We start from the raw sequence: 26,322 nt of genomic DNA, 5'->3' as shown, positions 1-26,322 counted from the left end.
TGGAATGTGGTGTTCTTCTTCTGCATTGCACAGCACTTTTTGTTCTGACCAAATAACTCCATTTTTGTCTCATCAGTCCAAAGCACTTTGTTCCACAATGAATCTGGCTTGTCTAAATGAGCATTGGCATACAACAAGCGACTCTGTTTGTGGAGTGAGTGCAGAAAGGGCTTCTTTCTCATCACCCTTCCATACAGATGTCCTTTGTGCAAATTGCACTGAATTGTAGAACGATGTACAGAAACACCATCTTCAGCAAGATGTTCTTGAAGGTCTTTGGAGGTGATCTGTGGGTTGTCTGTAACCATTCTCACAATCCTGTGCATATGCTGCTCCTGTATTTTTCTTGGCCTGGCAGACCTGCTGGGTTTGACAGCAACTGTGCCTGTGGCCTTCCATTTCCTGATTCCATTCCTTACAGTTGAAACTGACAGTTTAAACCTCTGAGATAGCTTTTTGTAGCCTTCCCCTAAACCAGGGGTGGGCAAAGTCATTCCTGGAGGGCTGCAGTGGCTGCAGGTTTTTGTTCCAACCCAATTGCTTAATAAGAAGCACTTATTGCTCTAGAAACACGTCTGCTTCATTTTAGTTATCTCCCTCATTAAGATTATGAACCCTTATTGCTTATTTAAGTCTTAAACAGCTGCATTCTTGGTTTTTAATTGCTCCTTATTAGCAATAAGATGCAAATGACAAAAGAAACCAGCAGTTATCCATTTTGCTTGTTACCCTTTACACCTGTGTGTATTTATCGTGCACTATTTGGTTTAATTAAATACTTGGAAGGGAAGAGAAGGGAAAAAAGTGAAGGATTGAGAATTTCCCATCCGTTTTACACTTCAAAGTATTTGGATGATATCCTTAGAATGGAAAAAAAAATCTAGGATATGAGAATGACTTGACATCACAGAGTTAAAGCACTAACAAGCCATGAAATGTAATTATTGGCAAGGATTGTTTTCTAATTAAGCAACTGGGTTGGAACAAAAACCCACAGCCACTGCGGCCCTCCAGGAATGAATGTGCCCACCCCTGCCCTAAACCTTGATACTCAATCTTTGTTTTCAGATCTTTTGAGAGTTGCTTTGAGGATCCCATGCTGTCACTCTTCAGAGGAGAGTCAAAGGGAAGCACAACTTGCAACTGACCACCTTAAATACCTTTATATCTCATGACTGGACACACCTGTCTATGAAGTTCAAGGCTTAACAAGCTCATCCAACCAATTTGGTGTTGTAAGTAATCAGCATTGAGCAGTGACAGGCATTCAAATCAGCAAAATTATAAGGAGACCCACATTTGTGCACAGCCAGTTTTTCACATTTGATTTAATTTCATACAACTAAATACTGCTTCACTAAAAATCTTTGTTCGGAAAACACTGCAGTACTCAGATGTTCCTAGGAAATGAAAGTCATACCACTGTTATCTTTTCTGTTGAAAGTAGAGTCAATTATTATGTAGGCTGCGAGGGGTTCCCAAATTTTTTCATATAACGAACAGAGGCTTTGCATTTGTTCTCCGATTGTAATGAACACTTTTACTGATGTCAATCAGTCCATGCATCTGTCCATTTTCTAACTGGTGTATACATTTCAGGGTCACGGGGGGGGGGGGGGGCTTAGACATATCCACAGCTATGCATATATGACTATGAGATGTGGAAGGACTGACAGCACTAACAACAGTTGTAGCAAGACTCAAACAAAGCGGCTATCTGGCTTTTCCACGCTGGCGATTACCTGAGCAGCTCCAATTGTTAATACCAAAACAAAACTTATTTAGTGTTTCAGTGCTTGAAGGACAAGGCAAATCTCCCTGTTAATATGACTCTTAACAAAAACACATAAGCGCTGAAATACACAATTAGCAGGACAAATGAAAAATACAAATCTGCAAACACTGAATGTGTGTCCTTTTTTGAGTTTTGAAGCCAAACTACTATTAATTAGTATAACCTGTAAACGAAAGCACATCTCACCGAGTACCAGTAACAACAGCCAAAGTAAATTCTGGATTTGTACTGTACTGTACAAGTTTCATTTCACACAGGACTCTTTAAAGTTGGGACAATTGAAAATGAAAAAAGAAGGAAGAATTTTGGAAAATGAAAAGCCTAGGAGTTTATGATATTTAAAATTTGAATTAATTGAACTCATCTTTACTCTTGTGTAACCAGCTTCTTCTTCTTCCATTGCGATTCCCATTTTTATAAGGGGTCACTATTTTTTTTTTTTACTAGACTTTTCCATTAGAGGTTTCTCCATGATATTTATGATTGAATGCCTTTCTATTTATTCGGGCTTGGAACTGGCCCCAAAATGGAGGATATTTTTTACCCAGCTAATGATTCAAATATAAATCCTACAATAGCAAATATTTCAAACCTAACTGATTGGTTCACAAACAAACCAAACATTAAAAGCATGTTGTTACAAAAACAGCTTTAAAGAGTTGGTTTAAATGGAATATTCTGCATTATGCTGGAATTAGAGGGTCAGCTCAGGTTGGACAGTTTGGAGACAAAGTCAGAGAGGCGAGATTGTGTTGGTTTGGACATGTGCAGAGGTGAAATGCTGGTTTACTGGGAAAAGGATGTTAAAGATAGAGCTGCCAGGGAAGAGGAAAAGAGGGAGGCCTAAGAGAAGGTTTATGGATGTGGACATACAAGTGATTGGTGTAACAGAGCAAGATGGAGAGGACAGGAAGATATGGAACAAGATGATCCACTAATGGGAGCAGCCAAAAGAACAAGAAGAAGATGATGCTGGAATTCACTAATTCAAGTGCACAGATATAATAATGTTTGAATTTTGATTTTAAGTATTGATCTTAGGCAGTATTGTTTAATTACTGGAGTGAAAGATCTGAATAAATGTAAAATGTGTATATGCTAAGATAAATCAGGTAATTTATGATGATATCATTATTTATAGACACTATGCTGAAATTATGAGCTCCCCTTCGCTGTTACAGTACAGGACTCCTCATCTACGCCACACATTCCAACTGAAAACCTGCACTGTAATGTGATATTTATGAATACCACAACTTTAATGATGCTTCACCTAAATGATAATCGGGCAATTATTTGATAAACATACAAGTATTTCAAAGCTGCTGTTACTATTGGTATTTATTTATTTTATAGTGTGTTACAGAAAAGGCACAATATTGTTCACTTGAGTAGTAGAGGTAATTTAATAAAAAAACATTGATTGGGTTTTATGTTTTTGCTGTGGTGTCAAAAAGTATCGAGCACCATAAAATTTCACTGGTATTGATATACTGTAGAATACAAAAATTCTGGTATAATGACATCGCTATCAGGATTAGCCATTAAAGTCAAACTTAGCTCAGGAGCCCCGAACTCACCAATGCTGCCACCAGCACAGGCCTGCAGGATGCGACGGGCACGCTTCTTGGCATCCTCTGGAAACTTGTTGTCTTTCAGCAGTTCTGGGTAGATGCACAGTGCAATCACCTTTAGTGCAAATAAATAAATAAATACTCTGGAACTCTCCATGTGCAGACTTGACAGAAAAGTGAACACACTCCAAGTGCCAAAAACCAGCAAAATGGAAGACAGCGATTATAAAAACAAACATTTCATTGAGAAAGTATTTTAAAAAAGTATACTGATAATTAAAAAATATTTAAAACAGATGGGTCAGCAACAGTCATCACATATCAGCCTTCTTTATTATAAAGGTTACTGAGGGTCCAGCTTTCTAGTCAACAGTCTGAAATGGTTGAATGTTGGCCCACTTATCTCATCAGTGTTCTCTAATGGATTACAGGTGGTCCATCCCTGCTCTACTGAGTGGGCGTAAGCAGTTGTTGAAGTGAAAAATTGTTGTTTTAGCTTATAACTACTGAATAAATTTCAGCAAGCCTTCCCATTGGAGGTTGCAAAAGGATATTGACATACAGAAACTATTGCACTTGGAGGTCTGATGGTGTGCTGATCTATAGAAGATCTGTCTAAGAGCGGGTTCCCCTTGGAACTGAAGAAGCTCTGTTAAACTACATGGGTGAAGTGCCAGTAACACTGGTATACATACAATAAGTGCCAGCTACTCATATGGGCAGAATGGCGAAATGCCAGTACAGACTGCTGGTGATATTTGCCCACTTCAAGCACTAGGTCAGCGGTTCTCAATCTGTGGGGTGCGCCCCCCTAGGGGGACTCGAAGTAACAAGAAAGGGGGCGCGAATGTTGCCATATGTGGCGTAATTTCTCTATTTGTAGGGAAATTTTAAACTTGTACCAGTGTATCGGCAGCAAAAAATATAAGAATACATTTTATTAGGGTTTCAAAAAAACGTTAGGGGGGCGCGATTAAAACTGTTATGAAAACTCGGGTCGCAAATACTTAAAGGCTGAGAAATGCTGCACTAGGTGACAATCTGCATGGTTTCATCAGTGGCTCACCTCTCTTCACATTTCTCTTTATTTTCTAAGTTTCCTCCAACTTCCTTATTGCTTTCAAGTTTTCATTTATGTCTGTAGTTTTTCCTAGTCCTGAATTATCAACTGTGCTCGCTCTCTGCAAGGGTGGTGGTCCCACTCTCATCTGCTGTGATTATTGGCTCTGCAGTTACCAGAAAGGACTATTAAATATCCTCACTTGACTCAGCAAGCTGCTGTGGCATTAGTTTGTTTTATTCTGCTGTGTTTTGGATCCCTCTAGACTGCCTTTTCTCACAACATTTAGCTCATATCAAGTCTATTTTGAGATAGTTTGAAATAGTTTTGCTACTGTATATGGTGCTCTTAATGGACTTTTGTTAAAGATTCTTGGGTTTTGAATTTTTCTATTCTCTTTAGACTTTCACTTTCTGGATTAGCTTTCAATTACAATGTGTGAAACTTAATTTAAGTTGCTCTTTTGAGTTTTGGAGCTTTTTTCCCTCCATTTTGGTCATGTTAGGGTTAATAAAATTCAATTCAAATGTAGCCTTATCTCTCTAGCCAAAATTTTCTAATGGATAAATGCTGGTCCATCACTCTAGTTAGCATGCTTTACTAGATCAGTGGGGGCCAATATCCCTGGTTAACCTACTCTACAGGATTACCATGGATCAGTCTTCTCTAATTATCATTTTCTACTCCGTTAATAAGAGTTCATCCCTTTAGTTAAAGGAATACTCCACCGAAAACTGATATTTTTATATATGTTACTTAACTCATGTAGTTTGTAGTGATGGCTGAGAAAACATTTTAATCTCATGTTTGATGCAAGATCAATCAATGGTGATCAACGTTGGACAACAGTAAACAAAATAAAATGTCCATGAAAAACCTTATATTTATCGTGTTGCATAATCCACATGTGAAGTCATCCAGTCATATGCTCACAGCTTCTGAATCAAATTTATTTTTACTAAACTATTGTTTAAAAAAAGCAATTTCTGGAAAATGTTTTCATGAACAGAATGGAACACACTCAAATGGAACAAGATTTTAAACTAAAGAGTTGCTTATTTATTGCATAACAATATCAACATTGTAAAGTGTAAAACTAAACATTAAAAGTTAAAGAAAAGCAAGCGAATTCATTATCGTGAAAAAAATATGCCTTGTATTCGCGCATATCTGAGACGCTTCAACACAAGGAAGGGTAATGTGCAGTGTAGTTTCACAGCCTGCTACCAATAACTTCAAGGTACTCCTGTTAAGGATGTGAATATAAATGTAATGATGGTAGACGGATCTAAAATTCAAAAGCTCATTTGCATCTGAGCGCACTCAATTTTACTTCACAAAAGCATATTCCAGAAGTTCAATGTAGTTTATTTTTGTGTAGCACTCTTCAATTAGTGCAGGTGCAGAATGCTGTGACAAGTTCTCCGGTAAAATGCAAGTATAGATCTTCCAAATTACTACATATACAATTAGTGCACATGAAGATAGATAATTGTTAAAACACACAGAAAACAAAAGACATAAATGGAAACCAACAACATCCATCCATCCATCCATTTTCCAACCCGCTGAATCCAAACACAGGGTCACGGGAGTCTGCTGGAGCCAATCCCAGCCAACACAGGGCACAAGGCAGGAACCAATCCCGGGCAGGGTGCCAACCCACCGCAGGACACACACAAACACACCCACACACCAAGCACACACTAGGGCCAATGTAGAATCGCCAATCCACCTAACCTGCATATCTATGGACTGTGGGAGGAAACCCGGAGCGCCCGGAGGAAACTCACACAGACACGGGGAGAACATGCAAACTCCACGCAGGGAGGACCCGGGAAGCGAACCCAGGTCCCCAGATCTCCCAACTGCGAGGCAGCAGCGCTACCCACTGTGCCACCGTGCCGCCAACCATCTGTCAACATCTGTCCATTAATTAACTGTTGAAGTATGGCAGTAGAAGTGACTTATTTAACAACATTTTAGTAATAATGCATGTGTTTGGGTCATTGTGAGTATACGACTGGATGACTTCATGTGTTAGTTATGCGACACAAGTAATTAGAGTTTTTCCTACAGACTCTTTGATGCGTTTTACTGTTGTCTGAAGTTGGTCACCATAGACTTCCTTTTGGGTGGTGTATTTCTTTAAAATGCTCTTCTGGACTAATGTGGATTCATCTCTGAAATCAGTCTGCTTTGCTGTATGGCCATCAGTACACACTATAATCTGTAAAAAGCATTCCAAGCAGATATCTGCTAATCTCTCTAGCTGGCATGCCATACGGGAATGATGTGGGTGTATCTCTATAGTCGTTCTCATCTTCAGGATGGGGGTGGGTACAGGTCTCTAGTCACGACGATATTCACTGTATGTACAGTATATGTGGATCCATATCTCAAATCAGCTTGCTTTTTTTGGATTAATGTGGATCCATCTTGCTGTTACAATTTCCTTATTGGACTGATGTGGGTATGACTCTGTAGTCAACGTTCTCTAATGGATTAGTGCAGGTCCATTACTCAAGTCAGCCTACCCTACTGGATTAGTATGGTCTTATCTCTCTAGTTAACCTGTTTTACAAGATTAGCTTATGCTACTGAAAAGATGTGGGCTGATCAGTCAGTCTGCTCTAATGCATGGATTCCAGTCCAAATCTACAGCATAGTTAATAAGCTTCAAATACAAAAGCAGGCACATCTTTCTAGTCAACCTTTCCTACTAGATCAGTCATTTGCTCTTGTAATCCTGATCTACTGGATTAGTTTAAATCAACATCTCTTGACAATCAGTTCTACTGGGTAGTTATGGGTCCACATCTGTAATCAACATGCCTTTCAGGGCAGGTGTTGATTAATTCTGCTCAACTCAACTACCATGGACCCATCTCATTACCAAACCAGTTTTACTTGATTAACAAGGGGATCAAATCTCCAGTTTACATGCTGTGCTGAATTAATGTAGGTCATCTCTCCAGTAATCCAGCTCTATAGGATTTATGTAGCTCTGTCTCTCTAGCAAGCCTGATTTTTTACATTGATGTAGATTTATTTCTCATTCAATTTCTCGTGCCACCCTGGGGCGGGTTTATATCTCTACCCTTCTTCCCATTTAAGATATATGTGGGTATGAATCAATAAGCCACAGTGGGAGGATGCATCTCTAACTTTTATACAGATTTCCAGATACCATCACATACCTGTCGCAAAAAGGTGATGGGAGTCTGGCCCATGGCATGCGCATCACCAATGTTAGCTTTGATCACCTCAGTGAAAGGCTTCTTCACTCCCTAAGTAAAAACAAGACAGAAGAAAAGAGTTAAGACAGCAGCACAGAATGATAGTTGTGCAAATCCATGCTTGATGTCACCATCCAACCATTTACAGTATCTTCTTAACCCGCTTATCCTGGGCAGGGTCACAGGGCACCTGGAGCACACTCCAGTAATGATAGGGGACAAGGCAAGAACAACACCTGGAAAGGGCATCAGTCTATTGCAGGGTGAACACACACACATGGACCAATTTATCAATGCCAATGCACCTAACCTGCATGTCTTTGGATTGTAAATGGAAACCTGAACACCTGGAAGAAACTCATGTGGACAAGGGGAGAAAATGTTAACTCCGTGCATGGAACACCTGGGATGTCTCCTTACCACTGTGCCACCTTATTGTCTTGTTGCTTAAATGTCTCCATCGTGGGCACAGATACTGCCAGTGTGGCTAATACATTGCATTTCAGAAGGCAGTTATTGCACTAAGTTTTAAAGCTGATGATAGTACTAGGGTGTTGTACCGTGTTAGCCATTATGAATGTAGAGAAAAGCCAAGCAAAATGACACCTTTTTTTGGCTAACTAAAAAGATTACAATATGCAAGCTTTCGAGGCAACTCAGGCCCCTTCTTCAGGCAAGATGTAATACAGAGACTGGAGTTCCCTGTGTTTATATACACACTCTAGGACAAGAAACAACATTGATAAATCTTTAAATGAGAAATCTTAAATGTAAAAAATTAATAGATTCATTCCAGCTAGGGTTAATTTAACAAGATGATTTAACTGATCTGCGGTGGGTTGGCACCCTAACTGGGATTGGTTCCTGCCTTGTGCCCTGTATTGGCTGGGATTGGCTCCAGCAGACCCCCGTGACCCTGTGTTCGGATTTAGCGAGTTGGAAAATGGATGGATGGATGGATGGATTTAACTGATGATCAAATTTTTATTAAAAAGATTTACCAGCAAATAGTGTCACAGAGACAAAACTATTAGATAAGTAACATTTAAACTATGTTGGCAGAAAACAGAAGGATGGAGCAAGAAGTGCGCACCCCATTCCAAACTCTGTGAGTGCAGCCAGATTGTAGTCTAACTGAAGCTGTTATGATTTCCCTCTGATCTTAATATTTTTCTGTACTTTTTAAAGAGTTTTCCTTTAGGGTAATTTATATTTATTTTGGGATTTGAAGTGCTTTTTACAATTTTAAGAACAAATTACTTTTCCCAAAGTGCCATTTTGTTTTTTAGTTGCCTCCATTTTTGTGCTTTTTGTTGAGTGTGTTTCTAGATGGTTACTAGAAGTGGTGGTCAAAGTCTATGTGGAGCCCCAGGTAAGGTTCACTGCCAGATGTAGAAAACACAGCAAAGCAATGGCAAACTAAGGTAAGAACAAGTATAGCTTCGAGGCAAATTCAGAATGAAAAAAAATGTGAATGTAAGAAGATGATAAAGGCAATGGACAGGCTGACAGATAAGGTCAGACAGGAGTCTTCATAGCTGTGAAGTTTGCATTTGACATTGTGATCTGTAGTGAGAGTAGACAGCAGGCTGACACGAACCTGTAGAGGTGGATGTACACACTGGAGAGAAGGAGAATGAAAGTCAGTAGGAGTACCATAGAGTACATGTGTGTGAATGAGAGGGAAGGTGGTGGAAGGGTGCGACTACAAGGAGCAGAGGTGGTGAAGGTAGACGAATTGAAATACTTGGTTCAGCAGTCCAAAGCAAGGGAGAGTGTGGCAGAGAGGTGAAGAAGAGAGGATAGGCAGGGTAGACTGGAAAGAGAAGAGTGACAGGAGTAATGTGTAATAGAAGAGTACTTGCAAGAGTGAAAGAGAAGGCCTATAAAATGGTAGTGAAACCAGCTACATTGTATCTTTTGGAGACCGTGGTAATAACAAAAAGATGGGGCAGAACAGGAAGTGTCAAAGTTGAAGATGCTACAATTTTTGCTCGGAGTAACAAAGGCATTAGGAATGAGTATATTAGAGAGACAACACAGCTACGACAGTTTGGTGACAAAGTGAGAGAGACTAGATTGAGATGGTTTAGGCACGTGCAGAGGAGAAAGGAGGGGTATATTGGGAAAATAATGTTGAGGATGGAACCCCCAGGCAAATGGAAAAGGGGAAGGCCAAAGGGGAGGTTTATGGATGTGGTGAGGGAGGACATGAAGGCAGTTGGTGTGGCAGAAAATGATGTAAAAGACAGGGATAGATGGATATGGAGATGGATGATCTGCTGTGGCGACCCTAAATTGGAGCAGGTGGAAGAAGAAGAAGAATACATTAAAGAGCAGAATTACTGTATCTCTGGAACTTTGTACATTATATCACTTAAACATAACGCAATAATTGCAAAGGATTCACAACTGGCAATTAACAAAATTTTTAGGCCTATCATCTGAAATCTTGAAATGACTGCCCCTATCACCTTTTATTACAATATTATTGACCCATGTCACTGAATGCATCCTTTAAATGACCAGTGATTTAAACACAATAAGACTCTGGGGCATATGAAGGCATGCTTAGAATTAATTAGAGAATTATTATAATATTAAAGTGACTTCCTTAGAATGCTTATGACCTCTACAAAACTTGGTGATGTCTATGATGTCCAGATCTCTCCATTATGCATATGAAGAAAAAAAGAGGTTGCCAAGTACAGGCAGATAGTTAACAGCCAGTGGGAAAACTTTACACATCCATAACCTATCGTGGTAAACTTATTTGGCTTAGATTTGTGCTAACAGTGATAGCGACTCCATCATGAAAAAACAAAACACAATTTAGGCAATGACAGAATGTTCATACCTCTGTGTTTATTTTGCCACTCCTCACACTCCTTGTCTACCCTGGTGTGAAAATAAATGGATATACGGCATCATTACACTCTTAATTCTTAAGCAAATGATGGCAACAGATAACAAAATGTCCAAGAAGTATGCAGAACTCCAGTGGGTGACGTCCACCAGGTAAGAGCTGCTCTCTTGGAAGGACACAAAGCTCACATATCAAAAGACGTTCTTAGAACTCCTCTAGAAATTCTTCACATTAGCACCTTCATCATCAAGTCCAGAGTGTACTTGGCACACAGTCACTCGGCGTGCACTGTTTCACGATGTTCAACACGCATGCAAATGTGTGACCTCGTTACCATGGAGACATGGCACCGAGCCTCGGTTAGAAGGAACAAGAGCTTTGAATAAAAGAAGTGGCATCAAAATGCGGGCTGTGGACTGGTGCCACCTTTCCACACTGAGAGCAGGAGGGGCTCCACAGGGATTTAACTCTTGATTCTCAGTTCCTTTGGTTACTCTTGGGCAATGACAATGGAAAGACGTAACTGGCTCCCAAAAAGAGATCGAGGGAGAAAATGTACTGAGACTCTAGCACCTTATACAGTAAAGAGACGCAGAATGATTCACAAACGCTTATTACACCTCTTAGTTAGTAATATTTATGGCAGCCGTTTAAACTGCCCATTAGTAAAGGGCTTCCTCTTAATTTCCACTGGTGTTCTCAGGTATGTGATTCACTATTTAAGACTCTGTCTCTGTTAAGATAGATCATTAGAAAAAAAAATTTAAGGGATACTGGAAGAAAAGGGGCGGCACGGTGGCGCAGTGGTAGCGCTGCTGCCTCGCAGTTAGGAGACCTGGGTTCGCTTCCCGGGTCCTCCCTGCGTGGAGTTTGCATGTTCTCCCCGTGTCTGCGTGGGTTTCCTCCGGGAGCTCCGGTTTCCTCCCACAGTCCGAAGACATGCAGGTTAGGTGGATTAGTGATTCTAAATTGGCCCTAGTGTGTGCTTGGTGTGTGGGTGTGTTTGTGTGTGTCCTGCGGTGGGTTGGCACCCTGCCCAGGATTGGTTCCCTGCCTTGTGCCCTGTGTTGGCTGGGATTGGCTCCAGCAGACCCCCGTGACCCTGTGTTCGGATTCAGCGGGTTGGAAAATGGATGGATGGATGGAAGAAAAGGCATAGACAAAAGCAAAAAAATAAATTAAAAAATAACTGAACTAATACCAAAACGAAAAAAGGAGTCAAAACTCAAAAGTGAAAATAATGAGCATGAATCAAAAATCAGTAAGGACTTTTACAAATGAGGGAAATTCTTGAAACAAAAAGAACAGCTAAGTTGCTGAACATGAATAAAGATGTGATCTTCAGGATAACATTTTAAATCTGCCGTGTCCTTGTCATGTTTCAATCAGGGTTCATCCTCTGGCTCTGGTTCAAATCTTTGTTTTCTGCTCTTTTTGTACATTTATGATTATTTTGTTTATATTAATATTGATTGTGTTTATCTATATTCTTTGCTTTCCATTTTGTCCATGTACCAGTGCCTTAGTTATCTCCCATGTGTTTTGTGGGTGGTTCCCCAAGAGGTGGAGCCACCTGCAAATCACCACAAGGAATGCCATCCATCCTATAAATCTACAGCAGGCATGCACAACCTTTCCGCTATTGACGGCCGCACTACAGACTTTTTACTTTAATAACGGCCGCACTACAGACTTTTTACTTTAATAACGGCCGCCAGTAAGTCCAAGTAAACTTAATAATGTTTTATGATTTATGTAAAAATTTACAGATTACACATTAAAACAGAGTATGATATATCTGACAATATTCAATTTACTGGTCTACATATGTAAAAAAATGTCTACGAAACGTCATATAGGACAAAAAACCTTTACAGCAATTGTTTCAGGAAGTTTGGAAAACATCGCCATTAATGGCTTCCTTGCTCTTGCATGTTTGCAGACAGACTTGCAAAGTCAGGGGACTCGCTGGAGACCATTAGGAGATGGCAGTGCTACATCGAATGCTACTTCCATTTGTTTATCCACGCTGCACCATCTCACCCCATTTCTCCCAGGAAATGCGGAGTAAGCTCGAGAGTCCCTAGGCCTCGATGAATATATAAAGGGCAACATTTTGGTCAACATACCGACCCGGCTAAGGAAGGTTCTGCGGTGTTTGAGATTCTACACTTGCAGGAGTCTAGAGACCCCAGAGTCCAAATCGGCTTTCGGCGTCACCATACCGACCCGGCCGACAAAGATTCTGCGGCGTTGAGACCCCTTACTCGCTGGAGTCCAGAGACCCTACACCTGCACGGCCGCCATTATGTACACTTTAATATACACGTCCACGGCCGCCAAAGTCCTTGCCCACGGCCGCATGCGGCCGTACGGCCGCAGGTTGCGCACAGCTGATCTACAGGATCTTCCACAGTTCCTGGTGGTTCATTTCAAATGTGCTAGGGAGTGGAGAGTTTGTGTTTCAAAAGTGCTTATTCGGAGTACCTGGATTTCTGAACCTTTGCTCTGTCTTTTGACCATTCCTTGACATTTGTATTAGGACTGTGTGTTTGCCTTGCCATCAGGAAATTCCTTTTTCTCTTAAAACAGAGCATTTTTGTTAAAAAACAAATCTCTTATTTTATAAAGATTCTTCAAGGCCTTTTTGGTGTCTAGTCAGGCTTTGGATTGTAAATCCCCACTAGTGGGTAATTATGGAAACATTTTTGGGACTTGTGTGCTTTTGGGACTCCCAGTTCATGACAGTTGTCAGTCAAAGTTCATAACCCCTGCGGGCACGCCCCTAGCAACATGGGAGCCACCTTAGTGACTGGAACACAAAATGGTGGCGACCATAAACACACAAAATGATGGTTGAAACAATTAAAGTAAAAAATACATAAAAAAAAAAAAAACTAATGAAAGAATCAAATGCTAGGGCAAATAGAACCCCCAATTTAAGTGGTAGATCTTCAGAGGAGAAAGGAAAAAGGGCAAAAGCTAAATAAATATAGTCAATAATAACGTCATATTAATTACATGACTTTTGTAGCAATTTTCAGTCACAGACTTCAGTTACATAATCTTAGCGAGTCGGGGCAGTCACAGCACTGTCTGACTTACCCATGGATTCAGTCCGACCAGTCTGTGGCTCACGCCAACAAAAGTCTTAAGTCACAGGTACAGGCTTAGAGTCTGCAAGAGCTGAATGGCCAATGAAAGCACACACAATGAACCTAAGAGGAATTAGGACCTTGCAAAGAGAAAGGATGTTCATATGCATGATGTGTGATGTTTTACACACCACAATAGAATGGAAAAAAGAAAAAAGGCTGAGATTGTGGCTGATGTCCCTGCACCCGAGAAGCATTCATACATGAAAAGCGCTGTCAGGCAGCACATTTACTGGCTGTCAGGAAACGGGTGAGCTTGCAATATTTTGGAAATGTGAAATTGTGCTGGAAAAGTGTATGGAGTCGTCTAATATGTCATTCCTTGAAGTTTCTGGGTTGTGTAATCAGACTTCCTCAAGCAACGAGATCAGCAACTGCACTCATCAAGTTTGACATCCCCTCCCAACTTAAAGTCATGTAATGTGTCATCGGCTTTAGTTGAAAGAATTCTGCTGGATCAGTTTTATTGATGCCTTTGGGAATTTTAAAGACGTGAATTAGGTCCCAGCACAGCCTTCTCTGCTCAAAACTAAAAAAGCTTTAATTCTCTGAACCTGTCAGTGTAGCACTTGCCCTTTTAGTTCTGGCTGCACTCCTCCTTCTTCCTATACTAAGGTCTTAGCAAAGGTGAGCATGAAAACAAAACCGAGTGCCATTATGAGCAAGCCTGCACATCTTATCTCAGAAACACTAAGACTGAGGATTTTTAGCCAATGAATTATGCAGCAGAAGTGTGTCAGGAAACGTTCCTTTATAACGACAGCAATACACCTGTATAGTGCCTCACTGGGACCAGGTCTGCCAAGTCAAACATTTTGTTTCTTTTTTTGTCATTCTGGTGTGTGTTCAGACCATATTTCTCTATCTATTTATGTATTTGTTAATTTAAAGGGCTTCAGTAAAAAGTCAAATTTCCCAGTGTGGACAAATAAAGTTCAATCTTTCTACCTACCTACTTAAAATACTCTGAACCACCGGGCTATCCATTGCCTGCAATTTAGGGCTTGAACGGTTGACTTAGAAATCATACTGGATAGCATCCATTCATTTTTCAAAACTGATTTTTCAATTCCTGGGTCTCCTGGAGCTGACGTTTATGCCAGCATCATCAGATATGACACTGGATGAAATGCCAAGCCACCCGGGGGTTCATTTATGCCAGAAAGATTTCACATGAACTACACATCTTTGAAAAGAAATCAGAGCATTGATCTCACATCTTCCATTACCTTATCCTTGAATACAATCAATTAGGAATAGTCACTCTGTCCTCCAACAGCACCATTCCTAAGCATACCCCTTTAAATTTTCATAGTATATGAAAAACACTGCAAGAAGAAGAACATTCTACCCACTAATCCCAGTACTGCAGAGTGGGGGAGTGTTGTATGTTAATTAACACATATAAGTAAGAATGTGTGCTGTACACATTATGATTATGGTTAATTTCCTTTACTTTTGTTTATGTACGTCTTATTTCACTCTCTTTCTATAATTTTGTCATGAAAAATCAAATTTTGTGGTTTATTTGGTTCTCTGTATTATTCTTAATAATGTTAAAACTTTTTAACGCTATGTTACTATTCACTTATGCAATGCTGCAATGATGTCACCTGACTTGTCCTGTCATGTCGGTGACGCAGCGGCTGCCATTGGATTTTGGAGTTATCCTCTGCTGGATTACCTTACATAGCAAGCAGAGAGGTCCATTCAGCTTCTGCCTGACGTTGGTCTCAGTTTCAAGAATAATCTTTTGTGGTTGATTTCCAAAACACACTACAGTCTTAAAGTGTGTGGAAAGCAGTCCGGACACAGACAGGCAGACATGTTTAAATCACCCAACACACGTTTATTTACACCACTAATATTTACAACTGTGCATACAACCCCCAAAACTCCCCCAGAGTTCAGGCCTTCTCAGCAGTGCCTGGCTCTCAGGTCCGTCTCCACTCCTCTCCACCAAGACTTCGTCCTTCTTCCATCCGACTCCAGCCATCGAATGGACAGAGGCGGCCCCTTTTATAATCACCCGGATGTGCTCCAGATGCCTCCCGACAATCTTCCACCGGCACTCCCCAGTGTGGTGGAAGTGCCAGCTGCGCACCCGGAAGCACTCCGGGTGTCCCTGGTCTTCTTCCCCCCAGCACTTCAGGGTGTGGCGGATGTGCTGAGGGCCACGGCTCCTCAGGCATTGGGGCGCCCCCTGGCGGTGACCACAGGCCCCTACAGGGTTGAGCTTCAAAGCTCTGTACCCGTGGTCCTCAAAGCCACCAGGGTGGTCGCCCCCTCATGGTCTAGAGGAGGTGTAAGCACTCCTCTGGTCCTCTTGGGCATCCCGGCTGGGTACCACCCCCAGCCACATGCCACAAGTGTTAAATTGCACCTAGGTCCACATTTATGTAATTGTATGCATTTTTCCAGAGAAAAAAACAAACAGTCGAGGAGAGAAGAGGTCCAGACCAGGAACTGAACCGAGATCCCCAAAGCTGTCAGGCAGCAGAATTCAACACTAAAACCACAGCTAAATAACAAAAGTAAATGGACTGTCACTGGACCACCATTCAGCACCCCTCACATCACCAACGCAGCAAACAAATAAAAGTCGAGGGAGTTTCAAAGTGGACAAACACACTGAAGAGCGCAGGCCTGTGTTTTGGCTTCACAACACAACTCAAGCCAGGCAGGACGAAGCTCCCTTGTCATGGCTAAAGTTTCAGGGCGTCACACGGACACTCGATATCAGCCAGGAGGCCAGTTTGAATTCTTTACTTTACACTCCTGGGGCAGCAGCATGCACGCAATGAGAACAGCGTTAAGGACGTGGATGGTGGGGGGCACAGATGGGGAAAGCTTTCTGTATTATTTCAGTGAAGTCTGTCTGGATGGTTGAAGGCCTGTTACAAGTACATGTACATTTATGGAAGTTAAAAGTAAAACCTTGGAAAGACACACAGTAAGAAGGAGTGTGGAGAGTGTGGAGGTGCCAAGGCCTCACTCGCTTTCATACTTTCTTGAAATAAAAAGAATCTAAACATAAATCAAGGAAAAAAATTCTTCATCATGAAAGGCACTACATACAGCACAATAACAGGTGGCAGCAGTGCTGAAGGAATGTCACTGCCACAGAGGCACCTTTACAAGTTCTGGTGGCACCATGGCCCGGCCTTGCCTTCAAGCTCCTAAAGAAGGATACGTAAATTCACTTGAATGGTGATGTGTAAAATAAAGACAGACAGGAAAGGCACTATTATCATAGATACACAGACAGATAGGAAGAGCACTATATAACAGTTAAACAGACAGACACACACACATAGGGATGGAAGTACATAATAGACAAACAGATAGGAAAGGCACTATATAAGAGAAAGACAGACAAAGAGGTAGGAAAGGCACTGTATAATAGACTGGCAGACAAACAAGCAGATAGGAAAGGCACTATATAAGAGATGGATAGACAGAGAGGAACAGCACTATACTGTATAAGAGACAGAGAGACAGAGTAGCCTCATTGGTAGACAATCAAACGGACAGGAAAGGCACTATATAATAAACTGACAAATGTAGGAAAGATGCTATATAACAGATAGAAAGACTGACAGACACACAGACAGGAACGGGAGTATATAATAGACACACAGATATAAAAGGCACTATATATCTGTAAGAGGTAGAATGAAGAAGAGGTGAGAAAAGCACTATTTAATAAACAGACAGTAAGGTAGGAAAGGCACTATATAATAGACTGGCAAACAGGCAGGAAAGCCACTATATAATAGACACGATAGATAATAAGAAAGATGCTTTTTAACAGATAGACAAACAAACAGACACACGCACACAAGAAAGGCACTATATTGACAGACAAAGAGATAGAAAAGACCAGGGGTGGGCAAAGTTGGTCCTGGAGGGCTGCAGGTTTTCGTTACAACCCAATTGCTTAATTAAAAACCATTACTCACCAGTCTCAGACTTTTTTTGTTTTTTAGTTGTATGGGCTGTTAGTGTTTTTAACTCTGCAATGTCAGGTTCTTATACTGTAGATTTGTTCCTAGATATCAGCCACATGATTTCAAGCGTAAAACAGATAAATAATTCTCAGTCCTTCACTTTCTTTTCTTAAGTGTTTTATTAAAACTAAATAGTGCCTGATGAATCCACAGAGGTGTAAACAAGAACAACTCTGAGGGAGAACTGCTGGCTTCTTTGTCATTTGCATCTTATTGCGAATAAGGAGCTATTAAAAACAATGAATGCAGCTGTTTAAGACTGAAATAAGCAAATAGGGGTGGGGACCCTTAACAAGCGAGACCACTAAAATGAAGCATCAAAATGTCACTTGAGCAATAAGTGCTTCATCGGCAATAATTGACTTCTCAATAAGAAACGGGGTCGGAACAAAAACCTGCAGCCACTGTGGTACTCCAGGAGTGACGCTGCCCATCCCAGTAATAGACAGACAGACATTCAGGCAAACAGACAGGAAAGGCACAATATAACAGGTAGTCAGACACATAAGAAAGGCATTGTATGACAGATAGATAACCATACATATAGGAAAGGTAGTACATAACTGACAGACGGATAGATAGGAAGGTACACTAAAATAAAGACAGACTTGGAAAGGCACCATATAATAGGCACTGTTATGCATGCGTGTCGGAGGACCTCCTCACAGGCTCCACTGAGGCAGGTGATAAACATCCAGGACGAGAGGGGGCGCTGTTGCTAACATTCTCTTCTTCTTCTCTCTCCACGCCTCTGAGAGACCGCCCAGTGAGGACACTTAGCCCCAGCCCTTCCAGTTTATGTGACATAAGTAACACAGCTGCCTGGTAAGAGGCGTCTTTTGCAATCAGAGCGACCCACCAGATGGAGCTCCAGTAATTGACACTTAATTCTGCAGCGAAGAGCCAAACACTTTCATTGTTTGCCCAAGAGTCTGTGTGTACTGACTGTTTTTTTTGGTGTCCCAACTTTTCATTCTCTCATGTGAATGCATGTCATTCCTGCACTCGGCTACAGCAGACAAAGAGATAGGAAATGCGCTATATAATAGATAAACAGAAAGAAATGGCACAGTATAAAAGATAGAGTGACAGATAAGTAGATAGAGAGGAAAGGCACAATTACTTTAGGATTTTGGAGTAAAACCAAGTAGAATGCGGAATAACAAAAAAAAAGACAAGAAAAGACACTATGACAGTCCAACAGACAGACTAATCCACAGCTTCGGCGTCAGTCCTGCACCTCAGAGCCGCCACACAGATCAACTATCCCAGTTTCCTTGCCAGAACTCACATGCAGACACAAAGCTTTCCTGTCTGCTGTTTCCTGCTGATGTGGATCCAGAATCTCAAAGTTTGGAAGGGCTTCACATTGTCTGTGCTAAAGGAGCCCTGGATGGCGCTCTGCTGTTAAATCTGTGTGGTAGTGCAACACTTCTTGAGCAGCTGGTGGGCAGGAATTGTAACATTCTGTACTTCCTGTATCCTGCCTCACAGAGCGACACGTGAGACACCCTCTCACTCTTCCTCTCACCCTCTCTCTTTGTCTTCTTCCTGTTTCACTCGTCACCTCAAGTGCACTCTGAGAAATCCTTTGAGAAGACAAACTGGTCTGCCAACTCCTCTCCTCTAGGGCAAGCTTTCAAAGGATAACAGTTTACTTTTATTTTAGTCAGGCAGCTAAGACACAGGCCCCTGCTTGAATTCCCATCTCCTGAAATGAGGAGATCCTCAACAAAAATGTACTGTAGACAGGAACAAGGGAAAGAGTAAAAAAAAAAATCTGAGTGACATACAGTGCTAAAATCCACTGACGCAAAGCTCCTAATTTTCAATCTAACTGGTCAATTGTCCATTATTGGCCATTTTAATAATAATCTCTCTATTATAAAACAAAATCTTGGAAGGAGACGAGATGTGATTGTCTCAGAGACACTTTCATGTCCCACAAGACGAGTCTTCATGCCAAGCGATGTAACCAACGCCAGGGGCCGGAAGCCTCGCGAGACAAGAGCTTATGCAAAGAGATTTGGAAAAGTCTTGCGTGGTTATGTCAGACACATTTCTTGTAGAGAGAAAGAAACAATATTCACTCACGGGCAGTATTTCGTTGCGTTGTCACGATGTAATTCCAAACACTGAATCAAAATTCAATGTGATATTGATGAATAGGTAAAAGTGAAAAGAGATCGAATATATAGACATAGGTGATATGACAGAAGTGCGCCGCGCGAGATACAGATCACGCGGCATGGCAGCAGCAGTAGTAAGCTAGCAGCAGATCGAGCAAAGAGGATGTAAAAAAAAAAAAAAAAAAAAAAAGCTATGCGTTTCCCATTGTATCACCGTTTAAGAGGGGGTGTCGGAGGAGCAATCGCGTCTCCTTGGGGTATGTGCAGCCCCCCTCTTCACAACGCATGCGGCAGAGACGCAAAGTGGTTGGCATGTAGTGCAGGTGTGGGTGAGCAAACGCCCCCTAGTAATTAATAATTTGCTTTATTTGCCATTTACAATTTCTTATACAGTAATCCCTCACTATATCGCGCTTCGCCTTTCGCAGCTTCACTCCATCGCGGATTTTATATGTAAGCATATTTAAATATATATCGCAGATTTTTTGCTGGTTCGCGGATTTCTGCAGACAATGGGTCTCTTAATTTCTGGTACATGCCTCCTCAGTTGGTTTGCCCAGTTGATTTCATACAAGGGACGCTATTGGCAGATGGCTGAGAAGCTACCCAGCTTACTTTTCTCTCTCTCTTGCACTGACTTTCTCTGATCCTGACGTAGGGGGATTGAGCAGGGGGACTGTTCGCACACCTAGACGATACGGACGCTCGTCTAAAAATGCTGAAAGATTATCTTCACGTTGCTATCTTTTGTGCAGCTGCTTCCTGAAACGACATGCTGCACGGTGCTTTGCATACTTAAAAGCTCGAAGGGCACGTATTGATTTTTGATTGAAAAACAAACTCTGTCTCTCTCTCTCTTTCTCTGCTCCTGACGGAGGGGGTGTGAGCTGCTGTCTTCAACAGCTTTGTACCGGCGGTGCTTCGCATACTTAAAAGCCAAACAGCCCTATTGATTTGTTTGCTTTTCTCTATCTCTGTGACATACTCTGCTCCTGACGCGCACTCCTTTGAAGAGGAAGATATGTTTGCATTCTTTTAATTGTGAGACGGAACTGTCATCTCTGTCTTGTCATGGAGCACAGTTTAAACTTTTGAAAAAGAGACAAATGTTTGTTTGTAGTGTTTGAATAACGTTCCTGTCTCTCTACAACCTCCTGTGTTTCTGCGCAAATCTGTGACCCAAGCATGACAATATAAAAAAAACCATATAAACATATGGATTTTCTTATTTCGCGGGTGGCTCTGGAACGCAACCCCCGCGATGGAGGAGGGATTACTGTATACAGATTTTTTTTTTGCATATCCCAACTTACTCAAGAATTTTAGGGTCAGAGTGCAGGGTCAGCTACTTATACAGTGCCCCCCTCCCAGAACAATTGCAGGTGAAAAGTCTTGCTCAAGGGCCTAACGGAGTAGCATTCCTTCTGCCACTGCCGGGATTACAATATGCATGTGAAACTGGGGTTAATAACCAAGATTTACATACTACAGGGTAGACACTGAAAAAAACCCCAAAAGCAGAAGTCCTAAAAAGAAAACTCGCCACAAATGCAAGCTGGTGTTTCAACAACAATTCAGTGCAATTAATGCATAACAACATTACAAAGAATGTAACACTAAACTTCATAAAGCTCTGCATAATAAACAGTGTCAACAAATTATGAATAAAAGAAGAAATTAGGAAAGGGGCTAAATACTGTACTTTTAACGGCATTGTGGGAATGTTTATTAAAAAGACCAGTGGGGTACAATTCAGAAAATATTCAGACCAATTCAACTTCTGCTCACTTTACCGAGTTATAGATTTCATTTTAAAAGGATACATTTGCCATTTTTGTCCATCAGTCTACAGCAGTGTTTCCCAAACTCGGTCCTGGGGACCCCCTGTGGCTGCGGGTTTTTGTTCCAACCAGCTTCTGTTTTTAATTGAACTCCTGGGCTAACTAAGTGAACTGATATTTCCCATGTTCTGTGTTTAGGGAACAATATAGAAATTAGAAAACTACGTTTGCTAAAAAAAAAATATTAAAATGTACCAAACAGTTATATAGGAATAATGTATTTTTTCTTTTTAACAGTATTTTCATCTTGATTTTCATTCTACTTTTTTAGGTCTTCTAATTGTTTAATTAATCCATTATTTACTAATTACTGGGTCTGATGCTAAAGTAGTTACAGTCTTTGATTATTCAGTTTTGTTTGCCTGGGTGTCTGATCTGCTCTTTTCAAACTGTCATTATTAAGATACAATGAAGGGAGAAAAACTGCACAGAGAAAGGGCAAAGTATAATGAAATCAACAAAAGAGAGTTAAGCATTTAAATCTATAGCAAAAGCAGAAATATTTCTAAACTAGCCAACCCGCGGCGTAGCATACACCGCATAATTATGTATTGATGGGTGAACACTTCCTGAAAGACACGGTTGTCCAAAAGGGGTGGGTTTGAGGATACGACTGTAGGTGAATGAAAAGATGGAACTCAGGAAAGGGCAACATACAATTGTCCGTGACTGAACACTGGGTTTGGCAGATACAGACATATCTTTTTGAAAGTTTGTCCCTGCGTCTTATTAATTGTCATTACAAAGGCCAATCTAACAGGAAATTGTCTGCGTGTAAACGTAAAAGGCAAGTTTGAATCTGATGGGGTCAGGGATTCTCTCTCTCTCTCACGCCTGTGTGTGTGTGTGTGTCTCTCTCTCTCTCTCGTGTCTGTGCATGTGCATGTCTCTTTCTCTCTCTCTCGAGTGTGTGTGTGTGTGTGTGTGTGTGTCTGTCTATCTCACGCGGGCGCCTGTGTGCTGTGAGTGAATGAAAAGATGGAACTCTGGAGAGAGCAATATACAATTGTCCGTGACTGAAAACTGGTTTTGGCAGATACAGACATATCTTTTTGAAAGTTTGTCCCTGCGCCTTATTAATTGTCATTGCAAAGGCCAATCTAACAGGAAATTGTCTGCGTATAAAAGTAAAAGGCAAATTTGCATCTGATGGGGTCAGGGAAATCCGGGGAATAAGGACAGTTTGTGAGGTAGGAGCTGCGATTGTTTTACACCCCAGTACATTGCGGTGAATGCTGAGAACAGTCTAGTGCCTTTACAGAGACTTCTTGCTGGCATGAGGTTTCTGAGAAGCATGACGACTGAACTAATTTTAAGTTTGACTTTATGCGGAGGCGTGCCAGTGGGTGTAATGGCTGCCTTGCGGGTCATGGGAATAACAACGCCGGATCGCCAGTCGGCATCGTTTATGGTCGGAACTACGACAGTATGTGATCTTCTTCGAACCTCCGACTTTCATTCTTCATTAACGACATTTTTGGCAAATGCTTTCGCTCTTGCGCGAATTGTTGCTCTGTAGTGCGTGTACCATGGTCGGCTGCTTAGTGAATTGTTGGTGGGCGTGGGCTCGGTCTTGCGTGCGTCTTGCTTGCCATGGACTTAGTGAATTATATATATATAGATGTCTTATAAATGTAAAAATCATGCTGCTGTGCTTTTCTGAATGTAGAATAAAAGAAAAAAAATACCAGCTAATTAAATGAGATCAGTGTGATTAGGTGGTATCACTGATTAGGAATCCGGCTGGAACAAAAACCTGCAGCCACTGTGTGTCCCCAGGACTGAGTTTGGGAAACACTGGTCTACAGTCAATAACCCGTAATGACAAAGTGAGAACATGTTTACAGAAAGGCTGCAAATGTATTTAAAATCACAAACTGAGATCTCTCCTTCCTAGAACTATTCAGACCTTTTGCTGTGGCACTGCCAACTGTGCTCAGGTGCATCCTGTTTGCTTTCATTCTCCTTGAGATGATTCTAGACCTTCATTGGAGTCCACCTGTGCAAACGGAACTGATCAGATATCATTTAGAAAGGCACACACACCTGTGTTTATATGAGGCCCACCTGTGTTTATATGAGGCCCCATAATCCACACTGCATGTCAAGACAAAAAACAGGCCATGAAGTCCAAGGAACTCTGTGTGGAGACCTTCAGGATTACATTGTAGTGAGGCATAAATCAGGGCAAGGGTACAAAACCATTTCTAAAACTCTGATTGTTTCCAGGAGCACAGTGACCTCAATAATTGTGAAATTGATTAATTTTGGAACTATCTGGACTCTTCTCAGAGTTGGATGTTTGGCCAAACTGAGTAACTGGCCAAGGAGAGCTTTGGTCAGGGAGAAGGGGCCTGAGCTGCCTCAAAAGCTTGAATATTGAAATCTGTTAAATTAGCAAATTAAACGTGTCATTTTGCTTGACATCTTAAGTGCTCATACAGTAAATTCAGAAGTGTTACTTTGGCATCCTCCACATGCCTCTTTGCTCTGTGTGCAAATTGGTGAGAGTCAAGATGGGCCTCAGTTTTATCAAGTAGTTGTCTCTTAATTAACTTCTCAAGGGATTTCATGATTTGAGAAGTTAGTGCCACTTGTTTAAAGTCACTTAAAGCTTTAGGGTGTGCAGTTTTTGCCAATGGGATATGCCGGTTTCCATAGGCTGGGCACTTGTAAAGACATTTAAAATATGGAGTGCAAGAGCAAGATACCTTTATTGTCACCATACAGTACAATGAAATATTGTTTGGAGCAAGCCTATAGATGCCTTATATAAAAGTACATAAGAGTAGACAATAAACTAAGTAAACATTAAACTATGAAAAGCACAGTTACTATTAACAACTATGCTACGCCGCATAATTATGTATTGATGGGTGAACACTTCCTGAAAGACACAGTTGTCCAATTGGGGAGGGTTTGAGGATACTACTGTAGGTGAATGAAAAGATGGAACTCTGGAGAGGGCAACATACAATTGTCCGTGACTGAAAACTGGAGGACCGCCGTCGTGCCTCCACCTCCCAGAGCGAGGGACGGGGCTGGACGGCGCTCGGGCGCGGAGGGCGGAACGGGGGGAGAGGGGAAGGACGCCCATTCCGCACCGGCCCCCCCGCCATTGTAGTCTGCTGATTTCTTAGTCATCTCTTAGTCATCGTTCAGTACACACTGCCTGCTCATGTGCCCACCCCCAACTCCTCACCTGAGTCGCTTTCGTCTGTGTACAGTCCACATGCACCTGTGAGTCACGTTGACTGTTCATTTTCCAAACACCGCCTCAGTCACTTTCGTCTCTGCTACAGTCCACATGCACCTCTGAGCCACGTTGACTTTTCATTGTTTTTTGCGGTTCCGGCCGCTTTTCTATATATAATCCATCAAGTCACCCGACCATGGTAGTAGCAACGGGGTGGTGTGTACCAAGGGCAGGGACTTAATCAGTGAGAGTGTATGACCTGCACTTACTGGGAATTCCTCGTTCGTGGGGAACAATTACAAGCCCCAGTCTCCATCACAAATGGGGTTCAACAGCTTACCCACGTGTCTTGGTGCTGGGTAGACACACGTCGATCTATTCAGTGTAGCGCGCGTGCAGCACCGGACATCTAAGGGCATCACAGACCTGTTATTGCTCAATCTCCTGTGGCTGAAAGCCACTTGTCCCTCTAAGAAGTTGGATGCCGACCGCTCGGGGGTCGCGTAACTATTTAGCAGGAGGGAGTGTCTTTCGTTATCGGAATTAAGCAGACAAATCGCTCCACCAACTAAGAACGGCCATGCACCACCACCCACAGAATCGAGAAAGAGCTATCAATCTGTCAATCCTCTCCGTGTCCGGGCCGGGTCAGGTTTCCCGTGTTCAGTCAAATTACGCGAAAGGCTCCACACCTGGTGGTGCCCTTCTGTCAATTCCTTTAAGTTTCACCTTTGCACCCTTACTCCCCCCAGAACCCAAAGACTTTGGTTACCCGGTTGGCTGCCCGGCGGGTCATGGGAATAACCCCGCTGGATCACCAGTCGCCATCGTTTATGGTTGGAACTACGACGGTATGTGATCATCTTCGAACCTCCGACTTTCTTTCTTGATTAATGAAAACATTCTTGGCAAATGCTTTCACTCTCGCGCAAATTGTTGGTGGGCGGGGCTTCGTCTTGCGTGCGTCTTGCTTGCCATGAACTTAGTGAATTCTTAGAGACGGCGGGCGTGGCTCTGTGAGTTGTCGTCGTATCCCACGGTCTTAGAGTTGGTGGGCGTGGCAAGTCGTGCGTATCCCATGGTTGTCTTGCTTGCCCTGTCGGCTTAGTGAATTATATATATAGATTCCAAAGAGGTAGGACATGTACACAGTAAAAGTAAAGGTAAACATGTAAGCATAGAAAAATAATAAATGACATCACAGTGAAGATTACAGTCCATGTAAAGGTTATGAGTTCCACATGAGTCATGTACAAGTGTGTGACTAAGTGCAGTTGATGTAGAAGTTCAGTTCCAATCTCTGGTGGTTTCATATAGGAAGGGGCAGTGATTGCTGTGCATTTAATAGGCTGATAGCTTTGGGGTAAATTCTGTTCTTCAGCCTGGTAGTGTGGGCATGCAGGGCTCTGAAGCTCCTGCCAGGGTGCAGAGGAGTACAAATGCTATGGCTGGGGTTA

At 41.9% G+C, this 26,322-nt stretch overlaps 1 protein-coding gene across 2 annotated transcripts in view; it reads right to left on the bottom strand.

Annotated features, from left to right (window-relative positions):
• Nucleotides 1-26,322, bottom strand: part of LOC114653782 (alanine aminotransferase 2-like) — a 77,357-nt gene that overhangs the window by 24,158 nt on the left and 26,877 nt on the right. For both annotated transcript variants that reach the window (XM_028804288.2, XM_028804287.2), the window contains 2 exons: nt 7,630-7,719; nt 3,376-3,484 (listed from right to left, as the gene is read on the bottom strand). In XM_028804288.2, coding sequence (XP_028660121.1) covers nt 3,376-3,484; nt 7,630-7,719 — 199 coding nt within the window. The remainder of the gene's footprint in view (nt 1-3,375; nt 3,485-7,629; nt 7,720-26,322) is intronic.

Source organism: Erpetoichthys calabaricus, chromosome 6 (genome assembly GCF_900747795.2).
Source record: "Erpetoichthys calabaricus chromosome 6, fErpCal1.3, whole genome shotgun sequence".
Taxonomy (NCBI): Eukaryota; Metazoa; Chordata; class Cladistia; order Polypteriformes; family Polypteridae; genus Erpetoichthys; species Erpetoichthys calabaricus.
This window is presented reverse-complemented; position numbering and strand designations above follow the sequence as displayed.